Source organism: Bos indicus, chromosome 7 (genome assembly GCF_029378745.1).
Source record: "Bos indicus isolate NIAB-ARS_2022 breed Sahiwal x Tharparkar chromosome 7, NIAB-ARS_B.indTharparkar_mat_pri_1.0, whole genome shotgun sequence".
NCBI lineage: Eukaryota > Metazoa > Chordata > Mammalia > Artiodactyla > Bovidae > Bos > Bos indicus.
Genome location: NC_091766.1, coordinates 69146434 through 69173630, shown reverse-complemented (window position 1 = coordinate 69173630; position 27197 = coordinate 69146434). Strand labels below are relative to the sequence as shown.

At 36.5% G+C, this 27197-nt stretch overlaps 2 protein-coding genes across 5 annotated transcripts in view; one reads left to right on the top strand and one right to left on the bottom strand.

Moving 5' to 3' along the window:
- The window catches only part of CLINT1 (clathrin interactor 1), a 57558-nt gene extending 44139 nt beyond the window's left edge, over positions 1–13419 (top strand). For 2 of the 3 annotated variants that reach the window (XM_019965318.2, XM_070793928.1), the window contains 4 exons: positions 5182–5256; positions 8775–9067; positions 10546–10750; positions 11703–13419. In XM_019965318.2, the coding sequence (XP_019820877.2) occupies positions 5182–5256; positions 8775–9067; positions 10546–10750; positions 11703–12049 (920 nt within the window). In that variant the 3' untranslated portion in view covers positions 12050–13419. The remainder of the gene's footprint in view (positions 1–5181; positions 5257–8774; positions 9068–10545; positions 10751–11702) is intronic. The other variant, XM_019965321.2, reaches the window with a different exon arrangement.
- Positions 1–27197, bottom strand: part of LSM11 (LSM11, U7 small nuclear RNA associated) — a 128986-nt gene that overhangs the window by 64444 nt on the left and 37345 nt on the right. Inside the window, exon 5 of one of the 2 annotated variants that reach the window (XR_011567777.1) lies at positions 26992–27098. Coding sequence is in view for 1 of the 2 variants with exons in the window: in XM_070793930.1 (XP_070650031.1) it covers positions 27062–27098 (37 nt within the window). In the remaining variant the exon portion in view is untranslated. Of the gene's footprint in view, positions 1–12765; positions 27099–27197 lie in introns of those variants that run through there. The other variant, XM_070793930.1, reaches the window with a different exon arrangement.

Genomic DNA, 27197 nt, shown 5'->3' with positions numbered 1-27197 from the left:
TCCAGCTTTTCCTTGGTGTTAGTTATCAGGATTGCTTTGAACAGAGAGAATTACTAAATCCAACATGCTTCCTTTACTTGGCAAGAAACCTTTGAGTGATTTTTCTTTTCCAGTGCTAATAGTAGATTGACTAATTAAATAGAAGTAGTAGTTAATATTAATACAGTAATTGAGACAAAGTCTGAATGAAATCCGAAATATTTCTTGTTTTAATTTTTTATTTTAATATTTTCTAAAAACCATCTGATAGTGGGTTGACAACCTAATTATTTTTTAAAGTTCTCTCCTATTTGAAACAGTTTGTTTAACCAGTTTGTGCAGAAGCCCCTCCAATCAGTAAGATGAATTTCATTACCATGAATTTCTATTTAAATATTTTTAGTAATAATACATTTTAAATTGAATTCAGCAGTGGAGAAAAAATTGTATTTTAAATCTATAGCACCTGTATGTGAGAAAGTCTTAAAGAATCTACCATACTAGCATTGCTGTTTGGTATGCCATTTGGGTGTCATTTACCAGATGTGCCTGTGTTTATAATGGTGCCATCATGCAAGTAATATGGGCATGAACTGTAAACCTAAGCAGATATGACTTCTGTACCACTCACCAGAAAAATGTCTCCTTGGAGAAAATGGATTTTCTTTTTTTACGTGTTGTTACATCCTTCTTGTTAGCATCTTTAGAAGTATATGTGGTAAAATCATTGTGGAATATCAACCAAGTTTAAAAATAGACATATGAAACCCATTTATCAAGATTTATTTGCGACTGTCTTGATAAATATCCCACTCTGGTGATGTTCTTTTAAGATCTGTACTCAAATAATATTTTGATGACTTTTATGTATAGTATATTTGCTGTATTTAAAAAATAAGCCAGTTACAAATATAATGCCAAGAGTCATTCTGTTTCATTTTTTAGTATATCTTGTCCTAAAAGTTTACGTTGTCTCCTTTGTCCCTTTTGTAATTAATGAATTTAGGTCTTGATTAACATACTATTCTATAAGTTATTTCTAGTATAATTAATGAGGTTGAAGAGAAAATAGACTTTACAAGGCTTGCAATATGTTTCAATTTTAAGTTAAAAAATACATAAGAATAACATACATCAAATCCAAAATCTTCACTTTATATACATTTTAACCTGTTACCCTCTATCCAGTTAGTTAGTTGAGGATATTTACATGGATATGGGCTTCCCTGGTAGCTCAGCGGTTAAAGCGTCTGCCTGGAATGCCGGAGACCCAGGTTTGATCCCTGGGTCAGGAAGATCCCCTGGAGAAGGTAGCCAAGTTACTGGTTGTTACAAACCAATTTATATATATTAGAATTTTCATGGGAGTTGTCTCTAGTTTAAACCAAGTTTACTAAAAATAAAATGTTTTACCATATTCTCTTTTCACTAATTAAAATTAATGTATGCTCATTTTAGAAATTTTATGGAAAATAATTCACTGTAACTGAGATAAAGTTAACTGTTAATAATTGGGGTGAATATTCTTATTTTATATTTTCTGTATTATCAGTCAGTATATTTAAGCATTATCTTTCAAATCTTTTTCAGGTTTCTAGATAAAGATTTTTTTCATTATTACATTTTTTGTAATTTCTTTTTCACTTAAAATCTCATGACCATTCCTTAACGATAGTTGATATTTGCATACCTTTAATTGCTTTATAATCTTAACATTATCTAAATATGCTGTAATCTACTTGATTGGTCAGCGTCTTATTTTTTGGACATTAGGTTTTGTTTCCAAACTTTTCTCTGTTATAAAAGTAGTGAAATAGTATCTTTGAAAATACTGCATTTTGGTAAGGAGAAAAATAATATTTCATTTTATTTTGTACATGTTTGATGACTGAATTTGAAACTCTTCATGTTTTATATGCCAGTTGTAACTTGTCTATTCATTTCCTTCGTCCTTTTTTTAAAAAAATGGGGTTGTTTATCCTTATTTTTGTAAAAAACTTATTTATATTAGTTATTCATCATATATTTATAATTTTTTGCATTTTCATTTTGTATTATTAAAATGCCTCTTGCAAAAGTTTTCAAAATATAATCTAGATTAAATTCTTTGTTAAAGAAAATGTCCATTTGTAGTTGAAGCACTGTCTAGTTCAGCTGTGTTTTTCCTGTTCACAGTATTGCTTTGGAAATGCATGTTCCCAGCTGGTGACTGTAAATAACCTCCTTGCTGCCCTGAAAAGGCAGATGGAAATGGTTCATTTATAATGACACCTCTCATGTGGGAATCTTGAAGGATAGCTCTTATTGTGAAATTTAGCAGTCTTCCCCATGCAGCAATTTTTGGTACATTATTCTTATTTAAATTCCCTTAGATAGATGTTATCTAGAAAAATGCTTAAATATAGAAATTTTGTTAAATTTAAGCATTGGTATGCATAACAACATGCATATAGGTATGGATAGTCCCTTCTCAGAGTGAGAAACTTTTCTAAATGAAATAAAAGATTTTTAATTTCTGAGATAGTTTCCAAAGTTGAGGATCACATTATGTAAAACATAAGTAGAAGCATAATCTGCAGTACTTGAAAAGATGTAGAAGAGTTAAATCCCTTTCAAGGAAAGGTGGCTTCTATTTGTAAAATATTTATATTTGTGTTTCTATTCTTTCCCCTCCAGTGTTCTTAAATTAGTCATATTTGAAATTAAATTCCCTATAGTATGGTTGGAGAAAATAATAATATTTGCTGTAGATACATTATGAACATTGTATAATTTTAGTTTAGGTGTTAGAAGGTAGAGCAGTAGAGTAACTAAAATAGATTATCACTTGAAATATTAAATTCAGGATGTGACAAAAATAAAACATGTCACCAGTATGAAGTTACGATTTCACGGTATTCAGTGCTTTTCTTCACAGCATGAATTTTCTTTGTAGCCCGGACTGGATAAGATTTGAAAAGCCCTAACTTATTTGGCATAATAAATTACATATTGATATCTATTCACTGCTTAAATGAAGAAAATGAAAATAATCCCCAGTTTTCCTTCTATTAATAATCCCTTAATGCTATAATAAAAGATTCTCTTTCTGTTACCTAACTGTATACTTGGATCATATGTGCTTGTTTATATAGTTAAAAAATATAGCTCACTGATCTTTTGTACACATCATCTTTTGTATATATTATGACATATGTACCTTTAGAGAGAAATCATTGTGATATTTATCTTTAGATAAAGCAGAAGTAGACATGTGAGCTGTAATTGTTGCTCAGAGTAGAGAACCTCGGCCTTCATGGAAGTTATTAGTTCATGGTGAATGGGTATATATGTGAATTTGTGCATCTGTTATGAGGTGAAGAAATGAGGAATTCATTAGACCTGCTGATAGGTGACTATAGTAAATGTGCATTAAAAAGAAATACCTAGTATACATGTATCGGAAACTGATTTGTTCCTTTTATTACTGCTGGCCATTTATTAAGAAGGGGAGATGGTTCTAGTTTAATTAACCCAGTTGAGTGTAGCAGATGGGGCAGAATGTCTTGCAGCGATAAGACAATTCAGAAATGGCACCAGATGTTGGAAGCTGTCCCTGGTGGTGTTTGAGTGCAGCCCAGATGTTCTAGTCCCACCTGGCTAGTTTCTAAGCACTGCAGGCTAAGCAGCTGTGATGTAACCTATATAATGTTCACATAACACTAAAAGCACTATAATTGAACTGCTGCTCTAAATTTCTAAGGTTGTGACTCTTTTAAGAGGTGAAATCTTTAAGGACAAACAAAAAACAAGGACAGCTATTTAAGGTTTTAGATCGGTTGACTATTGCTATTTCCTTGGTAACTGAATTGGGAAGTAGAATATAAAATTTACTTTTCAAATTGTAGATAAAAGGAAATATTCTTACTTATGTAGTGTTTACAAGTGAAAATTTGTATGAGAATGTGATGTTATGCAAGCAGAGATTGACCTGCAGCCTTATGATTTGAATCTCACCTCTTTAGAAACACGAGTCTGGAAGTAGCAAAAAGCTACTATTTTTTCAAATACTAAAAATGCAAGTATTTGCAAGTAAATAGTAGGAGAAAAAAAGTCCACCTAAATCATTGCATTCATTGTTTTTCCTGTAGTTATTAAAACTGACTTCTGTGCAGATCAACTTCAAAGTTTTTTTTTTTCCTGTTTCTATTTTTTTAAATACCAAGCTGCAGAAAATGTGTCACAGTTTCTTTCTCTTTCTAGTTCTTTTTTTTTTTTTCTTATTGTATACTGTTTGAGAGAGAATTACAAGCATTGTGACATTTTACCCTAAAATACTTGAGTATATGTCTCCTTACAGCAAGGACATTTTCCATCATCATCATCATAATATAATGATCATACTTTGGGAATTTAACATTAAAACAGTATTACTGTATAATAGACCATATTCACATTTCCCTGGTATCTCAATTACCTCATTTCATGCATTTCATTTACTTGTCATGTTCCTTTAGGCTTCTTTAATCTGGAGTGGTCCCAGTCTTTTTTGTCTTTTATGATGACATGTTCTGAAAAGTCTGGAGAGTTGTTTTGCAGAATGTTCCTCGATTTGTATTTGTCTGATTTATTCCTCATGATTGGATTCTGGGAAAATTTCTACATGGGTGATGATCTCTTTTTTAGTCCTTTACATTAGAAGGCCTATGAGTACTATTTTCTCCAATTATTAGTGACATTAAGTTTGAGCACCTGACATTGTTTAAGATGGTATCCATCTAATTTCTGCATTGTAAAAATAGCTTCATCCCTTTTTATTTTTAAATAATCTGTAGGGTGATGATTTGAGAATATGTGATTACCCTATTACCCTGAAACATGTTTCCCAGGTTTTAGCATCCATTTAAGATTCTTATATAGGGCGTGATTGGCCAGATAAATGGTATGCCTCCATTAGGTTTGTGAAGTGTTTAAGTAAGGGATAACTTTAATAACAGTTGTATCAATCAGTAGATACAGAACTGAGGGTGTTAGAGAGTTGGTGATAGCTTAAAGGGAACATGGTGGCATAAAAAGCTAGATCAGCTAACTAGCTTTTATGATAGGTCTTGGGGTCTAATATATTGAGTAATTTTTGAGTACTGTGCTAAAATAGCTTCCTAATAAAACTGCTATCAATTGTGCTGTGGTCCTAACAATTTTCCCCTCATATTTAATTTCTAGGCGGCTCAGCTGATTTATTTGGAGGATTTGCTGACTTTGGCTCAGCTGCTGCATCAGGCAACTTCCCTTCCCAAGGTATGATATGATTTGACTGGCCAGATATCTAGAGGCAGTGAAAAGGTTACCAAAACAGCTCTTCCCCCACCCTGTTCCCTATCTGCTTCTTTCGGCCATTTTTCTACTTGTAGTATTTGTAATTCCCACTTATCAAAGAATTTATTCACAAAGGTATTTTATTAGGCTAGTTCACTTTCTCTTTTCACTTTCATACATTGGAGAAGGAAATGGCAACCCACTCCAGTGTTCTTGCCTGGAGAATCCCAGGGACGGGGGAGCCTGGTGGCCTGCCGTCTCTGGGGTCTCGCAGAGTCGGACACGACTGAAGCAACTTAGCAGCAGCGGCAGCAGCAGTATCCTAAATGTGCCCAATGAATTAATTTCATTGCAAACTACTCAGGTACACCTAAATAAAATTCTCCTCACTCATAAGTGACTCTTGTTTCGTTTTCTTTGGAGGGAGGAAGTGGGTGGGGGTAGGTGGGTAGGAGTGTGAATAAGTGTAAATCTCATCTTAGCAAAAGAAAATATTAATGATTTTCTTGAATGAAATTCAGGGACATTGGAATTGGGCAGACTATTTTGCCAAAATTCATTTCTTTGAAATTTAGGTATCTTAAGAGAATTTTTATGAAAACTAACTGAACTTCATTTTGACATATCCTTGAATGTGAGGAAAATAAAACTTCCTCATTCTGTGTTAGTTAAATAAGAAATTTTAAAATACCCTAGATTGCTGTGATCGATTCACAGTATTTGTAAAGATCAAATCATTATGTTGTCTACCTGAAACTAACAGAATGTTACATATCAATTAGACCTCAATTTTTTTTTAATGGCAAAAAAGTTTTAACATCTAAGCAAAATACAGACTTAAACATCGTGTATTGAGTGAAGGGCTTGTATTTTTTCCCTTTTTTATTAATATGTTTTATCTTACTGCCTCTGCCATATATATGAGCCTCTACCTTTTCTAAGATTGGGAATAATGCTTCTTGTCATGGTTCTTTATAATGTCTATAGAAATGTGTAGAATGGAGTCTTAAGTTCATTATTAAGTGTCTCTTAGGTTGTAAAGTGTTGGTTCTAATGTTTGTTTTTTCTATAAAATCTGGTCAGTCTCAAATTTGAGAGATAATATAAAAAACTTACATATAAAAATCATAAGTATGAGGTGAGGCAAAGAGAAAAAACTCAGTCTTATTTTAAGTAGAGTTGTATGTCCCCATTATTAATTAGATTAAAATTTATATTTAGTAACAGCTAGTTTAGGTTTGTGAGGATTTAGGAAGAAAGTTACATAGTTTTTAATGTGAATTGCGTTATTTGGACAACTTGTATAAATTCCAAGTATTTCCCAGAAATTAGCATTGTGGAGTAATGAAGTGCTTCATTTTAAAAGTGTGACTATGACTCCTAAACATTAATACCTTACTTTAGGCAAATCAAAGTGGAAAATAAACATTGCCCCAGTTTTACAGGCTGCTTGTGTAATTCTCAAAAGTTTTTATGTATATAAAGTTGCCTACTATGCAAATAATTCAAATATGTTAATGTTGGTAAGTGATGCATCTCTTCATCTGTATGCATGTGATTAATATAACCTGATCACCATTACGCAAGGGGCTGAAACTGTTGGAACAATGATTAATCATTTCTGAACAATATATGCCTCACTAGAAATCTCTTCCTCTCATGATTAATCATTTCAGATAAAGTTTTCAGAAGGGGCAACACATTTTGCCCCAGTTTCCATTCTTACTCTGTTTTCTAGATCAAGCAGATAGAAAATCAGCATACAGTTTACCTTTATCCAGCAGTCTTCCTTAAATTAATTTAAATTGTTTAATATATAGAACTAATTGTAAAACTCTTAATTCAGTCGTTTTTGTAAAGAAGATCAAAGACATGTTTTAGCAAAACCCTGAGGTAATGAATATTAGCCCAGTTCTTACATTAAATTGTTGATACAGCTTGGGGTTTCTAATGAATTATTTTCTCTTTTGAGGGTGCTTATAATATAATATGGTAATAGAAGAATATAATTGTAAAGACTTAATGTTATTGTTCTCTTTTGATATTTAGCATAATGAGATACAGTATTATGGTGGTTGCTTACCTTTTAGGCTAGACAAAAGGCATTTCCAAGTTGTAAGTGAAGATAGCAAAGCAATGGTGTGATTAATTCGGAACTGCACACTATTCACTTTCAGAGGACAGTTCACATGTAGCTCTTTCTTCACCTTTGCTTTTTTCAACTTCCATTAATTCATATGTATCTCTTTGTCCCTTTCTTGAAGTAAGGTTTGTTTATTTTGTATAGACTAACTTAAAAAAAATTTTTTAAGTGTAACTTGACTTTATTGTGTTCTAAATACTTAATATTGTATGCAGAATTTATAGAAGCTTGACTTATACTTTTATATGGCATTCCTGAAGGAAAGAGTGACACTTGAGCTCACCTCTGTCTTTTCACAATTAATCCAAAGTAACAATAACAAACCTTAAATGGCATTTACTATATATTAAGTTATTTAATCCTCTCAACTTAGATTTTTTAAAAAGTAGGGCACAGGGAGCTTGCCTGGCTATCCAGTGGTTAAGACTCTGCACTTCCACTGCAGGGGGCACAGGTTCAATCCAAAGGTAAGGCATATAGAAGATTAAGTAGGGCCACACAGTCAGTTAGGGACAGAGTCCGTTCTCTAAAATATTTCAGTCTATTAATTAATCTATTAATTTTTATATTATTAAATACATTAAGTTCTTAAACTTATTATACTTTGAAGCATAGTGATAGTTTTGTTCCTTTTTAAAAAAATATTAGCATGAGTTCCCCTCTTAAGACTTGCCCCACTTTTTAACATAAATAGATTGAACAGTTCCATTTGAAGTGAGCAGTTTTCTAAGGTTATAATATCATAGCTCTCTGTAGCCTTTATATTTTAAGTGGAAGCATGGCCAAATGGGTGAGAACTTCTTACAGAAATTTACTAGTCCTACTCTTAATTTCGTTGCATTTTTGTTTCATGTTTTAATGAATTTGGGGTTTTATTTCCATGAGATGGTATAAGTCATAGCTTGCTTTCTCTTTGACCCTTTCCAAATAATGAATGAACCCTCCCAGCAAAAGGTTTAACCAGTTTAGAGTTTTGTTCTTGTTTTGAGGGGAGCTTAGCAGCAGCAGCAGCAGCAGGCTAGTTCATATTAATTTAGCTAGAAACATAGTTGATATGCATGCTTAGGTTGAAGTAAAGTTCTGGTTTCTATCATTTCTTGGTGTTACCTTAGACCTGCCAATGGCCAGAGATGGATTTTACTTTATATGTGGAAGTTTTTATTTTTTCTTTGCCACCTTGTTAAATAACACTCATGGAATATTCATGAGAAAAAATGATGTCCAGATGGAGATGGTACCTACAGATGCTAATTTGGATGGACACAGATCAGCTCTAATTTGTTTCAGTTGGTAGATTGTTACATTTGTTCTCAGCATCTCGGAAACTTTCTTACCCTTACCATTCTTTCTTTCTCAGTAACAGCAACAAGTGGGAATGGAGACTTTGGTGACTGGAGTGCCTTCAACCAAGCCCCATCAGTCCCTGTTGCTGCCAGTGGCGAGCTCTTCGGCAGTGCCTCACAGCCAGCTGTAGAGCTTGTCAGTAGCTCACAACCAGCTTTAGGCCCACCTCCAGCTGCCTCAAATTCTTCAGACCTATTTGATCTTATGGGCTCATCACAGGCAACCATGACATCTTCCCAGAGTATGAATTTCTCCATGATGAGCACTAATACTGTAGGGCTGGGTTTGCCCATGTCAAGATCACAGGTAAGTTACCTGCCTCCCTTGGAAATGGTAGTTCATAATTTTTGAGGTGCTGTGACTAATCTAACGGAAGATTGGCATAAAACAGAAAAATAAGTATGTGATACATAGATTACTTTTGTACATTGCATTATGCCCTTTCCCCTGGAATAGTCATTTGGTTCTCCATGGCAAGGCTTTCTCACCCATCTGGCTGTCCCTGCAAAGCCAAGTGTGATACCTTTCACAGAGGAGGCATTTGCTGAAAATTTTATTGAACAAATAGTATTTATTTTAATAGTTTAAAAAAGTGTTTTTAAGAAGAAGGAATAGAGATATATTGCTAATACAGAAGATTATTCTCTAAAATAATGTTCTTCCCTATTCTGGGCCTCCTATACATTATATAATGTTTATATAGGCTTTCAACTCTCACTTTCATAAAGAAAAACAACTGAATAGGAACTTTGTAATTCACTTTAAAAAATTAAATCTAAATCACCTAATACTCACTTAGAATTAAAACAAGTGTATATTTGTCTGAGTTGTACCAGGAACTTGCTATTTTTGACTCAGGCTATTCAGAATATTTGCTTATGATGCTAATTATTCACTTTAATGTGTAGATTATCTTCTTTGGGGTGTTAGGATGAGGGAAGAGACGGAAGAAACAGAAAGGTGACTCATCTGTATGACAGATATTAGACCTAACATTAAAAACAAAGGACATAAAACCCATACCAGTGCCATTAAATTGAACTGAACAAGCCCAAGCTAGTTTATTCTTTATAGTGTTTGTTTCGTATGGTCTCATCATAAAGCCAGTCTACTTATTTACAGTCTTAATTGCATCTGTGTTGTGATTCTTTGCATTGGTCCATTTTTAATTATTCCTCCTACTCCTCTCTCTTTCCCTTTTTCTGTCCTTGCTGCAGTTATTCTGGTAGTAATTACCAGGTACCTCTGCTGCTTTTTCCTGAATCTCTCCTGAATTGGTCCATATTATACCAAGTTCCACTAGTGTTGCTCACTTCAGGCAATAGAAATGTACATGGAGCAAGAATATATCAGTCGGGTTTTCTGGAGTATAATTTGCTGTCTTGATGATTTTGCTTTTTTTTTTTTAGCATGAGAACTTATACCCTGAATTCCATTTTGTAAGAATAAATTTCCACTTCTGTATTTCCTTAAAGTTGTACTAACCTGAAGTTAGTAGTTACCTTGGGATGGTGGCTGCTAGACTTGGGGTGATGGGAGGATAATTGTTAATATAAATATCTTAGTTTTTTCTCCAAATATGATTTGGACTTCAGGAGGAATATTATGGGAGGCTAGTGGTACAGGAAGGGTATTGAAGACCTTAATATAGAACATTAAAAGTTTCAGAAGTTTATTACAGAGTCTAGTATATATCAGTATTTGGAGTTACTGTGATTAAATTGCCATTTCATAATCTTTATAGATAAGATACTTAATTTTTAGAGCATTTTTCTATTTTCCAGCCTTTGCAAAATGTTAGCACAGTGCTGCAGAAGCCTAATCCTCTCTATAATCAGAATACAGATATGGTCCAGAAGTCAGTCAGCAAAACCCTGCCCTCTACTTGGTCTGACCCCAGTGTAAACATCAGCCTAGACAACTTACTACCTGGTATGCAGCCTTCCAAACCCCAGCAGCCATCACTCAATACAATGATTCAACAACAGAGTAAGTTACTGCAAGACATCCATTTGTTTGTGTACTTGTAATCCTTTGCCCTTATGCCAGGACTACTTTAAAACGTACTGAAGGCAGCTTTGTGTTCACATTAAGATTTTTTTTCACATAAGATCTGGTATCCCTTCTGTCGCATTAAATTGCTTTGTATTCTGGTCTTAGCATGATAACATTTATTGTATGATGGTGAGTTTTAGGAGCCTGATCACTAAAATAAAAAATACTGTTTTTAACATAGGCAGATATGTCAAGGAAACAAAACTCATCTGAACTCCATAATCCAGGGATAATCACTATTAATTGATATTTCTTCACATTCCATCTTTGCTAACCGCATTTTTAATGCTTTAGAGTGTTATGTCTATATTTCTTGGAGTTCACATTCAACATTAAATTGTTGTTTTTCCTATGTTGAATATTCTTAAGAAAGTATGACTTTTGAATCTTTATAGTTATCCATCATATTACTGTGCAGTTCCTCTATTTCCATTGTTTCCAGCTTTTTGCCATAAATAACTCCATGATTTTGTGTAAATCTTTGTACTTGTGCTTGTTTTCCCTTAGTATGATGTTCTAAAAATAGAGCAAGTCAAAGGATAAAACCTTTTTAAAGGTTTTGATACACAATAGCTCTTGACAACTTGTTACGTTGGATTCAATAATAGATTTTATAGGAATGATTTTAAATTGCCTGATGTTTTCCCCCAGGCCACTCTTACTGTTTCTACATCTTGGGGAAACCAGAGCTGACAGCCACTGAATATTTCTCAAGAGTAATCAATACAAGTTAATTGACAATTGACTTCTCTTATAAAATCACTATGAAGTAATTTTATTGAGGCTTACAAGTATTGATGGTCAGGAAGATTGTATTATTTTTCTGCTCTCTAAGTCTAAGATTATTCAGAATGGTAAAGTTCTTTTGTCTCTCTTCTTCTGTTAGATATGCAACAGCCTATGAATATGATGACCCAAAGTTTCGGAGCTGTAAACCTCAGTTCTCCATCGAACATGCTTCCTGTCCGGCCTCAAACTAATCCTTTGATGGGGGGACCCATGCCTATGAGCATGCCCAATGTGATGACTGGCACCATGGGGATGGCCCCTCTTGGAAATAGTCCAATGATGAACCAGAGCATGATGGGCATGAATATGAACATAGGGATGTCAACTACAGGGATGGGCCTGACAGGCACAATGGGAATGGGCATGCCCAACTTAGCCATGACTTCTGGAACTATGCAACCCAAGCAAGATGCCTTTGCAAATTTCGCCAACTTTAGCAAATAAGAGAATATAAAGGAACAGATTGAGTGAAGGATTTTTAGCGGTGTAGATAGGTGATGTTGGGATGGAAAATGCTAATCAACTCCCCTTTCTTTTATCAATTAATTAAAATAAACCTACATTAAGAGCCAAAAAGGCTGTTTTATAAAAAAAAAGTGAAATGTCTAGTATTTTAGATGGCCAGGCAAGGGCACTTCAGATGAGGCAGTCTGAAACATTTTTCCAGTGAGACCACAAATGGGGTAGTGAAATTGTTGAAAGCCTTTATAAATTGAAGAGCCAATTTTAATATCATAATATGTGGGAAGACTAGAATAGGGCTGAATAAACATGTTTGAATCTCTAATTTTATACTTTTCTTTTCCTGAAGAACTTGATTTTTCTGTCCCTGAATCACCTTGTCACAATTGGGTCTGTTCCTTTTACTACCACTCTTGAGTCCATATATGAAATCATTAAAGTTGGATGATCAGTTTTTTATAAAAATATATATTTTTGTCCAAAAAAGGCATACATATGTGATTATGGCTAAATCAAAGGTAACTGGAATGTATATACTTTTGCTAATGTTCCAACAACACTGCTATTATACTATCCAAATTTTTATTGTAACAAAACCTCTTTAAGCAATTGGTGACAGCTATGGGACTTTTCCCATTTCTTCTGCTATAATTATCCTGTGCAGAACTAGAAAAAATATTTTTTTCGGGACTGCTCTATGGTTTCCTTTAAAAAAAAAAAAAAAACTCCAGTATTTTTGGTTTTAGCAGTCATTATTTACACTTTGCAGTGATTAACTTGGCAAGACTTCCCTTCCATGTTTATCCCTGTAGCCACCACGTAATAGTCAGGAACAGTCAAAAGAGAAAAATATTTATTTTTTTTGGTGTCTTTTAAAAAAATTGAAAAGGTGAAAATTCATTAAGACCTTAAATATAAATGTGAGAACTCAACAATGTTGGCTTTTAGATTTTATACAGTATTGTTTTGTTTTGGTTTTGAGTGTATATAATATGGCATTAGCAATATGGTTCCAATAGAGGCAAGTTAAATATCTATATTATTAAAGGAGACCTGTAGCAGTCAAAGATTTTATTGATTTAATGCAAATAAAGGAAATTAATTAAGATGTTTTTTGTTTTCCTGCTGTAATTCTGCATTAAGCTCACATGAAAATCATGATTCTAGAGTTTGGAATGCAAAATTGTTTCACCCTCAAGCTGGGAATATTTTTTAAAATGAATAATATAGGTATCAAATTATTACCTCCCCACTTTGTGTTGAAATTTTTTTAATTAAATTGATGAAACTTTGTTTCCATTGTATTCATAAAGTTCTGTTATACATAACATTAAAATGTTCATTAAAATCAATGTTGAACTGCTTTTTCTTTCATTATGTTAGACATTTGAGACCGTTTGGGGAAAAAATAATTATAATTTGGGTAAAGTAATTTTTATAAATAATTTAAAATTATTTAATGACTTCTCTATTCCTTCCTATCAGACTCTACTGTTAGGAATTAAAAATGAAGCAGCAAAGATATCCTGACCTGCTCCATTTTTGCTAATGTTCCATCTACAACATTTCTAATTAGGCAGAAATTCATGTACTTCTGCTAAGCAGTAATGAAAAGTGATTCATTTGCTGAATAAGAGATGAGAGAGAGTGTAATTAGCTGACTGTGGTTTTTAATCTTTCAACAATTCAGTGTGTTTAAATTAGTTTCAAAGAATAGGAGCTTTCAAGTGCTGTTACTTCAGAGCAATCAAACCAGGCTCTGGTAGCAGCATGGAGAGTCTCTTCATTGATATTTGAAATCTGTAATCTTGAATTTTTTCTTTAAATTGAGAAGTATAGCATCACCTTCTCAAATATATACAGTCCTTAAACAGTTTGTTTCCAAACTTTTGTGTTTAAAAAAATTTTTTTAATAAAACTGAGATTTATCTCAAGCATTTTTTATACTATGGCTTCTTCCAGTGTTGTACTTCTGAAGACAGAAGTGAGCCCCTACCTCAGTTATTACTGTGTCTCAACATACAGTTTGCTGTTTTACTAGTAGTTTTTGTTTCAGAGCCCATGAAAAGAAAACAAAACTTGCCTCATTGGCGTTCCATTTGGTTTAATGATTTATCTCTGAATATTTGCTTAATATTTGGGGGAGTGAAGGAGAATTAGTTACTGTTCTTGCAATTTACATACACTTGTGAGAATCTCCACTGCCATTCCAGATTTACTTTTTTTCCCTCTTCAGATGTTTTTTACTTCTCTGTTATGATCTTCAGGAACCATAAATGTATACAGTGGTCTTGTATAGTACTTTGTATGTTTACTTTTTTTTAAATTTTAATAAATTGCCTGAATGATATCCATAATGCTATTGGTTAGGGGCTAGTCACTAATAAATTGAGGCCTGTAGGTACTTATATTTGGAAGGAAGAGTTAATACTTTTTTTCTCTCAAGTATTTATGAAATAGTGAAATAAAGCTAACTGTCCTAAGCACAGAACACACCTTAATGGTGAATAGATTTCTGAAACAAACTGGCTTTGTGTGCTGTCCTAGGAGATAGCATTGCATTGTAGAATGAGCATGGACTTGGAAGCAGATCTAATCCTATTTTAACCTCTCACTTTCTGTGTGACACCTTGATCAATTTATCTGACTTTTCTGAGCTCTCATATTTTTTTCTATAATGAACTTAAAATTTAAAAGTGTTGAGTAATTAAATGGTGAGATCAGCAGCACTGACATATATGCTGTAAATGTTTGTTCTTTGCGTCTCGTCTTTATCATTTATGTAAATGTGCTTCAATGTCAGGAACTTCCTATGCGCCAGTCACTGTGCCAACCATTTCACCACATGTCATTTTAACCCATATGTCAAACCCCAAAACCTCATATTCCTAGAATATGAGTGTAATTAAAGAAACGGCATCCCACTCCAGTATTCTTGCCTGGAGAATGCCATGGACAGAGGAGCCTGGTGGGTTACAGTCGATGGGGTTGCAAAGAGTCGGACATGACTGAGCAACTAACACTTTTCACTTTTCAAGAAAGCATGAGAAGGACTTCCCCTGGTGGCACAGTGAATGAGAATCTGCCTGCCAATGCAGGGGACAACAGTTCAATCCCTGACCTGGGGAGGGAGCGACTAGATTGGTACCACACAGCTCCTGAGCCTGCACTCGAGCACGGAAGCTTCAGCTACTGAGCCTGTGTGCTGCAGCTACGGAAACGCGCGCTCAAGCCTGTGCTCGACAACGAGAAGCCACCTCAATGAAAAGCCCACATAGAACAACGAAGATCCAGTACAACCAAAAATAAAAATTAAAGCCTGAGAGACTAAGTTGATTTCTAATTGAGGATTTTCCTATTTGCCTGCATTTAATTATTTTTAACAAAGTTGTAAATGAGCTGTTTTGTTAATGTATTGACTCCTATTTACTGCATTAGTGCAGATGTAAGGGGGAGAACAATGAAAGTGAGCTCTTGATTTGCCACACAAATAACCCTTGTTAAATGTTCACAGCTTTTAGAAGCAGTAGAGATCTCAACTTTTCTACCGACTTCTTGGCAGTTTTGTTGACTAAGATCTTACTGTTCTTCTAACATCCAGAGAAGCAGTCTGATATAAAGACTTTTTTTAAAAGAATTTTATGTGTACTTTTACCTCATTATAACCTTAATTCTTAAGTGTCTTCCTTCTATGATAGTGGCAGCCTTGTACTCCTGGCACCCTGTCACACTGCCCTGGCTTACCCCAGTAGGTGGGAAATCAGCGTGCAGCCAATTCAGTGTTTACTTTCCCTGGAATTTGGGATGGATTTGAAAGTTCTGATGGGCAAATATAATTTGTTACTCTTTAAAAAATGTCAGGAATTCCCTGGCAGTCCAGTGGTTAGGACTCAGCACTTCACTGTAGTGGTGACCTGGGTTTAACTATTGGTCAGGGAACTACAATCCTACAAGCCATACGGCTCAGCCAAAAAAATAGATAAAAACAATAAAGTGTCATTACATTAAATAATGGAGTCCTGGACTATGGAACCTTACATTTCCATTTGATTTTTCTTAACTGTCCATCTTGCATCTGTATTCTTTATATGCTCCAAACACATTGTTTTTGAGATAAAAGTGCTTATAGTTGGTGTATAGAGTAGCTTGACCTCAGGATCCCTTTAATGCCATTAATTAACGAGTACCCCAAAGAGCTTTTGTTTATGTGGGTCATAGCTAATGATATTAACTGTATTTGAAATAAAAACTGAGAAACTTTAGGGACTTTGCTGATGGCACAGTAAGAATCCACCTGCCAATGCAGGGGGCATGTGTTCCATCCCTGGTCTGGGAAGATCCCACATGATGTGGAGCAACTAAGCCCCTGAGTCATAACTACTGAGACTGTGCTCTAGAGCCCACGAGCCACAACTAGGGAAGCCCGCATGCCCTAGAGCCCACACGAGGCAACTACCGAGCCCACGTGACGCAACCACTGTGCCCACGTGCCTAGAGCCCGTGGTCTGCAACAAGAGAAGCCAACAATGAGAAGTCTGCGCACCTCAACAAAGAGTAGTCCCCAGGCACCAAAACTAGAGAAAGCCCACATGCAGCCATGAAGACCCAGCTGAGCCAAAAATAAATACAAATAAAATACTTAACATTTTTAAAAACTGAGAAGTCTTTAAAAATATCAATTGGTTTTACTGTAACAAGCCCATTATCTCCCAAATTACACTTTTATTAAAAAATATGTTTTTCAAAATAAATTTGTGGGAAGAGTGGCATTGTTTTACATTTCTCTTTATTACCTGGCTTAATGAAACACAGCTGGATTCTCTTAACCTGCTTCTGCATTCAATCTGTTACGCCATGTTGTTTTGGTGGAAATACATGAAAAAAATCCAGCCTCAGAAATAACTGGTTGGAAAAGGTGGAACCTCATAAGTCCCTGAATGGGTCTCAGGGCTTTCTAGTGGTCCTCTGGCCACACTTGGGGAACTGCTGCTATCTGTTGAGAATTAATAGATAAGTATTTCCTGGTAACTATGTATCCATTTACTTGATTTATTCTGATTATAAGGTGATTTACTTGAGGTACAAAGAATTTAGTTTTGCCTTTCACTTTAGTCACAAGTAAAATGCCTGTCATGAAATTGCTCTCTGGACGTTGACACCAGAGCTTTTGCTCAGATTTTGAGATTATTTCTTCTGATACATAGTGTATATTTACTAGCTTCTTATAATTATGAAGTTTCTTACCTGCTCTATATTTTTTGGGAAAGCTTAGAGTGAGAGACTGGGTGTTGAGTGCTTAGTGAATTATGAAACTTTTGAGCCTCCTTTCAAGGTTCAACCATCCTTTGAGAAGAAAGAGTAAATGGGTCAAAGCTGAAGGTCTCTGAGTTGATCTTTAGTGTCTGGTAATTTATAAACCTGTTTTATTGGACTGTATTTTCTAAAATGTAGCTAAAGTATTAGGTAGTAGACTGTGTTCAAGTATTCCTAGATTTTTTTTCATGATATTTCACTTAATCATTAAAAATTAAGTCAAAGAAAACAGTCCCAAAACAGTCATGATAGAATTGTAGAAAGTCCAAACCCACCCGGCTGGGAAACAAGACTGAGATATGGTAATAAGCCACTTAACCAGAGAACGACTACCCACATTTTCTTCCATGTGTTTATTCGTGCAGAGATCTGAAGAATAATGAGAAGGAGCCAGCCCTAATAACTACGCATGTGAAAACTCCAAGTGGATAAGTAACAGAAGTTTAGAAGGGTGTATCTAGAGCTCCATATGAAAGGAAAGGGATTGGGGAGATAGCAAGGACATGGTGACAGTAGGTGCTTTGGGCAATCTACCTATCAAGTTACCCATGACATTTTTCACAGAACTAGAAAAAATAATCCTAAAATTCATACGGAACCACAAAAGACCCAGAATTGCCAAAGCAATCCTGAAGAAAAAGAACAAAGCAGGAGGCATAATCTTCCCAGACTTCAAACTACTCAAAACTACATTAATCAAAACATGATATTGGCAGGAAAATAGACATATGGATCAATGGAACAGACTAGAGAGCCCACAAATAAACCTACATACCTACAGTCAATTAATCGTCAACAAACGAGGCAATAGGAAAAAGTCTCTTTGGCGAGTGGTGTTGGAAAAGCTGGACAGCCACATGTAAATCAATGAAGTTAGGGCACACCCTCTGACCATACACAAAAACAAACTCAAAATGGCTTAAAGACTTAAACATAAAAAGAGAACACAGGCAAAATATTCTCTGACTTTAATGGCACCAACATTTTCTTCAGTCAATCTCCCAAGGCAAGGCAACAGAAAAACAAAAATGGGACCTAATCAAACTTGCAAGCTTTTCAGCAGCAAAGGAAACCATAAACAAAATGAAAAGAGAACCTACAGAATGGGAGGAAATATTTGCAAATGATGTGACAGACAAGGGCTTAATTTTCAAAATATACAAACAGCTCGTACAACTCAACAACAAGGAAAACAACCAATATAAAAATGGGCAGAAGACCTAAATAGACATTTCTCCAAAGAAGAAATATAGATGGCCAAGAGACTCATGAAAAGATGCTCAACATGGCTAATTATTAGAGAAATGCAAACCAAAACTATGATGAGGTAACACCTCACACTGATCAGAATGGCTGCCATTAAAAACTCTACAAATAACAAATGCTGGCAAGGGTATGAAGAAAAGGGAACCCTCCTACACTGTTGGTGGGAAGGTAAGTTAGTGCAGTCACTGTGAAAAACAGTATGGAGGTTCCTCAGAAAACTAAGAATTACCTGTTGATCCAGCAATCCCACTCCTGGGCATATATCTGGACAAATATATAATTCAAAAAGATATACACACCCTTATGTTCATAACAGCACTATTCACAACAGCCAAGATATGGATGGCCATCAACAGATGAATGGATAAAGAAGATGTGGTATATATAAATATATGTGTATATATACATTTATATATATACACACATATATATAATGGAATACCACTCAGCCATAAAAAGAATGAAATAATTTGCAGCAACATGGATGCAACTAAAGATTATCATACTAAGTGAAGTTAGAGAAAGACAAATACCACGTGATATGTGGAATCTAAAATATGACACAAATGAACCTTTCTATGAAGCAGAAACAGAATCACAGACAGAACAAAATAGTGGTTGCCAAGAGGGAGGGGTGGGGTAGAGTGGGAGGTTGGAGTCATCAGATGTAAACTTTCATGTGTACAAGGGATAAACAACAAGGTCCTAGCACAGAAAACTATATTCAATAGTCTGGACTGGTATTAGTCGCTCAGTCATGTCCAACTCTTTGCAACTCCATGGACTGTAGCCTGCCAGGTTCCTCTGTCCATGGGATTCTCCAGGCAGGAAAACTGGAGTGCCATTCCCGTCTCCACAGGATCTTCTGGACTCAGGGATCGATCCCTGGTCTCCTGCTATTCTATTATAAACTATAATGGAAAAGAATATATATATATATTTTAAATGTTCAGTTCAATTCAATCACTCAGTCATGTCCATATAACTGAATCACTTTGCTGTACAGCAGTAAATCAACTATACCTCAATTTTAAAAAGTCACAAATCCCTTCCTTTAAAAATGTACACTTTATAATCTTTTAATAATTTATGCTAAAGCATTTAAAAGTTTTAAAAAATAATTGGTGCTTTGAGGGCTGAAGTAAGTAATTACTTTCCTCAAAAGTTCCTCAGAGGGAACTTTGACCACCAGAGACAGTGTATTCTGAAGCCCTAGCCTGTTTTCATTGCCATGGTTGTCACAGGGCTCACTTTATTTATTTTTAAAATTTTCATTGGAGTATAGTTGTTTTACAATGTTGTGTTAGCTTCTGCTGTACAGCAAAGTCAATCAGTTATACATATATCTATTCTTTTTTAGATTCTTTTCCCATATAAGTCATTACAGAGTATCATAGGGCTCACTTTAAAAACTTGAGTGGCAAACTGTATGGCAATAGTTTGATACTTATTGTTGAATCAGAAATACATTAATAGTGCATTTATATGTGAAAGATATGAATTTTGGTACCTCAGGGGCATTTATAAAGAAAGACCAGCTGAGTATTTCAAATAGTCATAACCTGCATTTGCATATTAGTTTACAGAATGGCTTCATAGTCATTTCCTCCTTGATACTCATAACAGTCCTAAGCTAAGAAGGTAAGGCTATGGTTTTTCCTGTGGTCATGTATGGATGTGAGAGTTGGACTGTGAAGAAGGCTGAGTGCCAAAGAATTGATGCTTTTGAATTGTGGTGTTGGAGAAGACTCTTGAGAATCCCTTGGACTGCAAGGAGATCCAACAAGTCCATTCTGAAGGAGATAAGCCCTGGGATTTCTTTGGAAGGAATGACGCTAAAGCTGAAACTCCAGTACTTTGGCCACCTCATGCGAAGAGTTGACTCATTGGAAAAGACTCTGATGCTGGAAAGGGATTGGGGGCAGGAGGAGAAGGGGGCGACAGAGGATGAGATGGCTGGATGGCATCACTGACTCGATGGATGTGAGTCTGGGTGAACTCCAGGAGTTGGTGATGGACAGGGAGGCCTGGCATGCTGTGATTTATGGGGTCATGAAGAGTCGGACACGACTGAGCGACTGAACTGAACTGAAGAAGGTAAAACAGTTATTATCTCCTTGTTAAAGATGAGGAAACAGGCTCCAGGAGAGCAAAGCTGTGACTGAAACCACATCTCCTAGGATAGGTTTTTGGAATCCAAATCCAATTTTATTCTACTATCCCACATTACTCCTCTATTAATATTTCAGAGCTTTTAATCTGAAGACTGTCATGTCCTACAGAGATACTGTCGGTTTTCCTTGCATATCCCTGATCTCTGACCACATTGGGCCAGATGCCATACGTAGTAGACAGCTAGTAAATGGCTGTTAACTACTATGTTTTTTAAGTAAGCACTGAAATCTATTTACATTTTCTAAAGGTTACCAGCAGGATATGAGCCACAGAGCAAATAAAAACTAATCTCTTCTGAAGAATAAAACCTTTTACTTCTTTTGTAGAAATAGTGATATAACTTGTGTAGGACATTAACCAAATCTCAAAGGCAGGAAATCCCAATAGATTTGGAGTAGCATAACACAAAGGCTCCTCAAGGGATGGGAAGACATATAAAGAACAAGCCACAGTACAGTTGGATGGCCTTGGATTACTTGTTTAGGGAATCCATTTCCAAAAAGAGCACTGCAATATTTTCTAAAGATTATGTGCTCTTGGCAATTTTTAATTAGCTCCTGTGATCCTTGCATTTGAGAAATAGAATTGAGATGCTCAGTCACCAAATAAAAGTAGAAATGGATTTTCTAGATTTAAGGTGCTCTTAAGGGACTATCTGAATTCACAGGTATAGAACGGGATTTTTATAAGGCATTTGGAGAAATTCAGGGGTCAAGATGCCAGAGTAGAAAGACCCTGGAGGGGGAAGACAAGATGGCCAAGGAGTAGGTGGATGTGGAGCACATCTCTTTACACAGATGCATCAGGAATATATCTTCAGATGCAGAAGATCTTGCAGAGCACCAGCCGAATAGTGGCAGGAGTCCTTGACCACCGGAAAGGAATATATAGATCCAGGCAAAATTTAGTAAGATGAAGGAAGGAAGGGAAAAATAGGAAGAGAGTGAGCAGGACAAGATCTGACACAGCTCCACCCATCGGCAGACAGTCTGTCTAAAGACTTTTCAAGCCCACAGCCACCTCCAGACCCACCCACTAGACACACTGCTGCCCACTAGAGGGCTGAGACTCAGTTCCACCCAGCAGTGGCCAGGTACCAGCCCTGCCCTCCAGGAAGCCTAAACTAGCCTCTGGATCAGCCTCACTCACCAGGGGGCAGACACCAGGCACAAGAAAACCACAATCCCACAGCCTGCAGACCCAGTCCACCCAGAGCAGGCCAGATCCTGCCCTGGGACCAGCTGGGCCCTGGCCCTTTCCACTAGCAGGCCAAAAAAAAGCTTCAGGATACCCCAGGCCTCATACCCAAATGTGTGCTAGGAACCAGCCCCCTCCTCTTTATCCCACCCTCAGTGATCTGATACTAGCTGTAGGATCCCTGAGCCCTGCAGCCAGACTCAAGGACCCAGCTCTGCCTGCCAACAGTAGTCTGGCACTAGCTTACCTGTGGGTGAGCAACAGCCCCAGAATCTTCTTCAGAACCCTGTCTTCACCCACCAGTGAGTTAGCACTAGACCCAGGGCCTTTTAGGGTTTAAAAGTCAGCCACCTAGTGACCAGACCCTTCTAGCCAGCAGCAACCACACAAAGCAGGGCCCGGCAATCAACCAAGTGAGGGGCCAGCCAAGCCTACCAGACCACCCACATGGTCAGTCGCCACATCAGAAGGTCCCACACATCCCTGTTAGGCAGAACCGCTAGAGCATTTAGCTTGGGTGACCAGAGGGGAGTGCACTGCTGGGATGCATAAGACACTTCCTACAGAGGACCACTTCTCCAAGGTCAAGAAACATAACTAACCACAGACATAAATAAAACAAATAGCAACTCAGACAAAATGAGGTGACAGAGGAATATGTTCCATGTGCAAGAAAAAGAAAAAACCCCAGAAGACCTAAGTGAAGTGGAGATAGGCAATCTACCTGAGAAAGAGTTCAGAGTAATGATCTAAAGATGATCAAAGAATTCAGAAGAAGAATGGATGCACAAAGAAGTTTTTAACAAAAAGTTAGAAAATATTTTTTAAAAGCCCAGAGATGAAGAATACAATAACTGAAAGGAAAAATACACTAGAAAGATGTAACAGTAGAGTAAATGATACAGAGAAATGAATCAACAAGCTGGAAGACAGAGTAATAGAAATCACTCCTACTGATCAGAAAAAAGTAAAAATGTAAAGAAATGAGAACAGTTTAAGAAACCTCTGGGACAACATCAAGTACACTAATCTTCATATCATGCTGCTACTGCTGCTGCTAAGTCACTTCAGTCGTGTCCGACTCTGTGCGACCCCATAGACGGCAGCCCACCAGGCTCCCCCGTCCCTGGGATTCTCCAGGCAAGAGTACTGGAGTGGGGTGCCATTTCCTTCTCCAATGCATCAAAGTGAAAAGTGAAAGTGAAGTCGCTCAGTCGTGTCTGACTCCTAGCCACCCCATGGACTGCAGCCTACCAGACTCCTCCGTCCATGGGATTTTCCAGGCAAGAGTACTGTAGTGGGTTGCCATTGCCTTCTCCATTCATAAGTCCCAAAAGTAGAAGAGGGAGATAAAGGGTCTAAGAAGATATTTGAAGCCATAATAGCTAAAAACATCTGTAACTTGGGAAAGGAAATAGTCACCCAAGTCCAGGAAGTGAAGAGTCCCACATAGAATTAACCCAAAATGGAACACACCACGACACATTGTAATCAAAATGACAAAAATTAGATATTAAAAGTAGCAAGGGAGAAGCAGTAAATAGCATACAAAGGAACTCCCATAAGGCTATCAGCTGATTTTTCAACAGAAATTCAGTCCAGCCGGAGGGGTATAATGTTTAAAGTGATGAAAGATGAAAAGCTGAGAACCAAGAATGCTTTACCCAGCAATGTTCTCTTTCAGAATTGATGGAGAAATCAAAAGATTTACAGATAAGCAAAAGCTAAAAGAGTTCAGCACCACCAAACCAGCTTTACAACAAATGTTAAAGAAACTTCTCTAGGCAAAAAAGAAAATGCCACAACTAGAAATAAGGAAATCACAAAATGAAAAAGCTCACTGGTACAGGTGAACATACAGTAAAGACAGGAAATTATCCATACACAAAGCTAAGTAGGGAGGTTATGAGACGAAAGCAGTAAAATTATCTATATCCACAATAAGCAGCTAAGGGATATATAAAACAATTGATGTAAAATATGACATCAAAAAGAGTAAATGTGAAAGGAGGAGAGTACAAAGGAGGGTTTTTCAATGCATTTGAAATTAAGAGATCAACAACACAATCATATATATATATACACATATACATATATATATGTAAATATATACATATATATATGGCACAGTCTCTCTCCCTATGTATACAGACTGCTATAAAGGGCATTTAGAAATACTTGGCAATTTGAAAATCCTAGTTTGCTTGCTAGTAATTGAACTATCTTATTTTTGACAGAAAAAATAGGAGCTTTAATGAAAGCGTAAGTGAGGCATGCTTCACAAAGACCCATTTTTCAAGTCGTCTTTTATAGGAAAGTGATAGTTAGATAAAAGAAATATTAAAGTAACTTTAATTAATTTAGTAGGCTTATCAGTGTTGTCCTTTGGACCTAATTGAACAAAGGAAAGGATACTTTGAAATTTTTCAGTTGTTAGGAACGTTTCACTTACTTTTAACTTCTCCCACATGGAAAAGTATGTATATATTATCTCCACATGTAAAATATCTGCCTATATATATTTACTATTATATAATAAAGATTGGCTCTTAAATGCTGTCTCTTCTCCAAATTTTTAGATATCCCAAGAGCTCTCAAATTTGAATGATAAAAAGGGTGCCATAAGGTATCGCTTTAGTAATTAACTAGTTCTTTAATAAGGCCTCAATTACTTTGTTTCATGATAAGGAAAAAAAAAAAATGTTCCAAGACACAGTTACATTCGACATCTGGGAACCTCCTAACAGCTGGCTACCTAATGAATATGCATCTGCTTAAGAGGCTGTAGACCATTAATAAACCAATAGATGTAAAGCAGAAACAATCTTTGTCAGCTTCAAATGAGATTGGATGCAATGTGCTGTGAAGTGTCACTGTCACATTGAATCGAGTTTGGGAGGTTAACAATCCACTGTTAGCTACTCATGTCTTTGTAGCTCTGTACTCGCGCTAACACTCTCCCCAAACTGGTGGCCACACTCCTTATGTACTACTTCTTTCTCCTGAGTGCCTGATTTGAGGCTTACAATGTCTATGCTTCAAAAATGTCTTCCATTGTGTTCTACTAAACCACATACTTGCCAAGACTCTTAAAGCAAAGGAGTCTTGGGCTTTCCCTGTGGCTCAGTGGTAAAGAATCCACCTGCCAGTACAGGAGACACAGGTTTGATCCCTGGAAGATCAACATGGACCTTCCTTCCTGGAAGGTCCAGGAAGATCTCACATGCCCAACTAAGCCCCTGCCCCACAACTACTGAGCCTGTTCCCTAAAGCCTGGGAACCATGACTACTGAGCCTACGTGCCAGCAACTACTGAAGCCCGCAAGCCCGTGTTCTGCAACAAGAAACAACTAGAGAGTAGCCCCTGCTCACTACAACTAGACAAAGGCCCACACAGCAACAAAGACCCAGCGCAGCCAAAAGCAAATAAAATTAAACAACAACGACAAAAGGAAAGGCGGGGAAAGCCTTTGCTTTTCCAGATGGGAAAGGCAGGAAATATCAGGCTCAAGTTGATACAAAATGGACTTGAAGTGAATTAGAGACTATTTAGAATGGAAATGCTATGTGTCTGCAGGTAACTTGGAAACTGCTGGATCCCTCAAAGGCATCCCTCACTCCCCATGCAGGTAGGAGTCAGGTATTGATAACCAATCTAAATGAGGCCCTCAAGTAAGTGGTGCACCCATCTAATAGTTGTGTGATCAGGACCACACTTCCCTAGTTTATTGATGAGATTTCTTGAGGGATATATGCATGAAAAACTTGTTTGAGATTATATCCTAGATGAGGGGATATTAGACCTAAGAGAACTTGCATTTTCACAACTAAATGTCTACCCATCACTTTGTTTTCACTGAAGTACTTGCTTACATATATATTTGGGAGAATATTAAGGGCAATTGGGAAAATTGGAAATTCTCATAAATTCAACTATCTTCTCTATTTTATTTGGCTTATCTTTTTAAACTGTGGTAAAAAAATATATAATATATTTTATGTGTATAATGTGGTGAACTTATGTGTATAAATGTGGTAAAATAACATCAAATTTGCCATTTTCATCATTTTAAAGTGTACAGTTCTATGGCCTAGGTACATTCACATTATCATGCAGCCATCATCACCATCCATCTCTGGAACTTTTCCATCTTCCCCAACTGAAACTGTGTATTCTTTAAACTCTAACTTCCCACTTGCTCCTCACCTCAGCCCCTGGAAACCACCACTCTACTTTTTGTCTGAATTTGACTACTCTAGAGACCTGATACGGAGAAGGCAATGGCGACCCACTCCAGTACTCTTGCCTGGAAAATCCCATGGATGGAGGAGCCTGGTAGGCTGCAGTCCATGGGGTTGCAAAGAGTCGGACACGACTGAGCGACTTCCCTTTCACTTTTCACTTTCATGCATTGGAGAAGAAAACGGCAGCCCACTCCAGTGTTCTTGCCTGGAGAATCCCAGGGACGGGGGAGCCTGGTGGGCTATCGTCTATGGGGTTGCATGGAGTTGGACACAACTGGGGTGACTTAGCAGCAGCAGCAGCAGAGACCTGATATAAATGGATTCATATAGTATGTGTCCTTTTGTGTCTGACTTATTTCACTTAGCATGTCTTAAAGTTCATCCAAAGTTTAAAGTATGTCAGAATTTCATTCCTTTCAAGGCTGAACAGTATTCTACTTTGTGTACGTACTTTCGGTTGTTGTTGTTGTAAAAGTATGTATACACAATAGAATATTAGTCAGCCTTAAGAGGAATGAAATTCTGCCTGTTAAACGTACACTGTTTCTACTTACTGGTTGTTGGGAATAATGCTGCTATGAACATAGGTGCACAAATATCTGTTCAAGCTCCTGCTTTCAATTCTTTTAGTATATACTCAGACGTGAAATTATTGGATCATGCAATAATTCTGTGTTTAATTTTTAGGAAGTGTCATTTGGCTTATTTTGGATTTGGGTTCATCTTACCTTGATATGGGGCCCTTGATTGGGTTCCATTTTCCCCCCTTGGTCTTTTCAAGAAGAAAGCGCTTAGACTTTATTCTGTTTGTTTTGATTTTTTTCTCATTTCATGGCTGGAAAATAAGTGAAAATGCATACCATGGGAATACATTTAAAAATGGGAATTAAGACCCACCCATTCCCTATGCCAGGAAAAATGTTTTACTACAAAT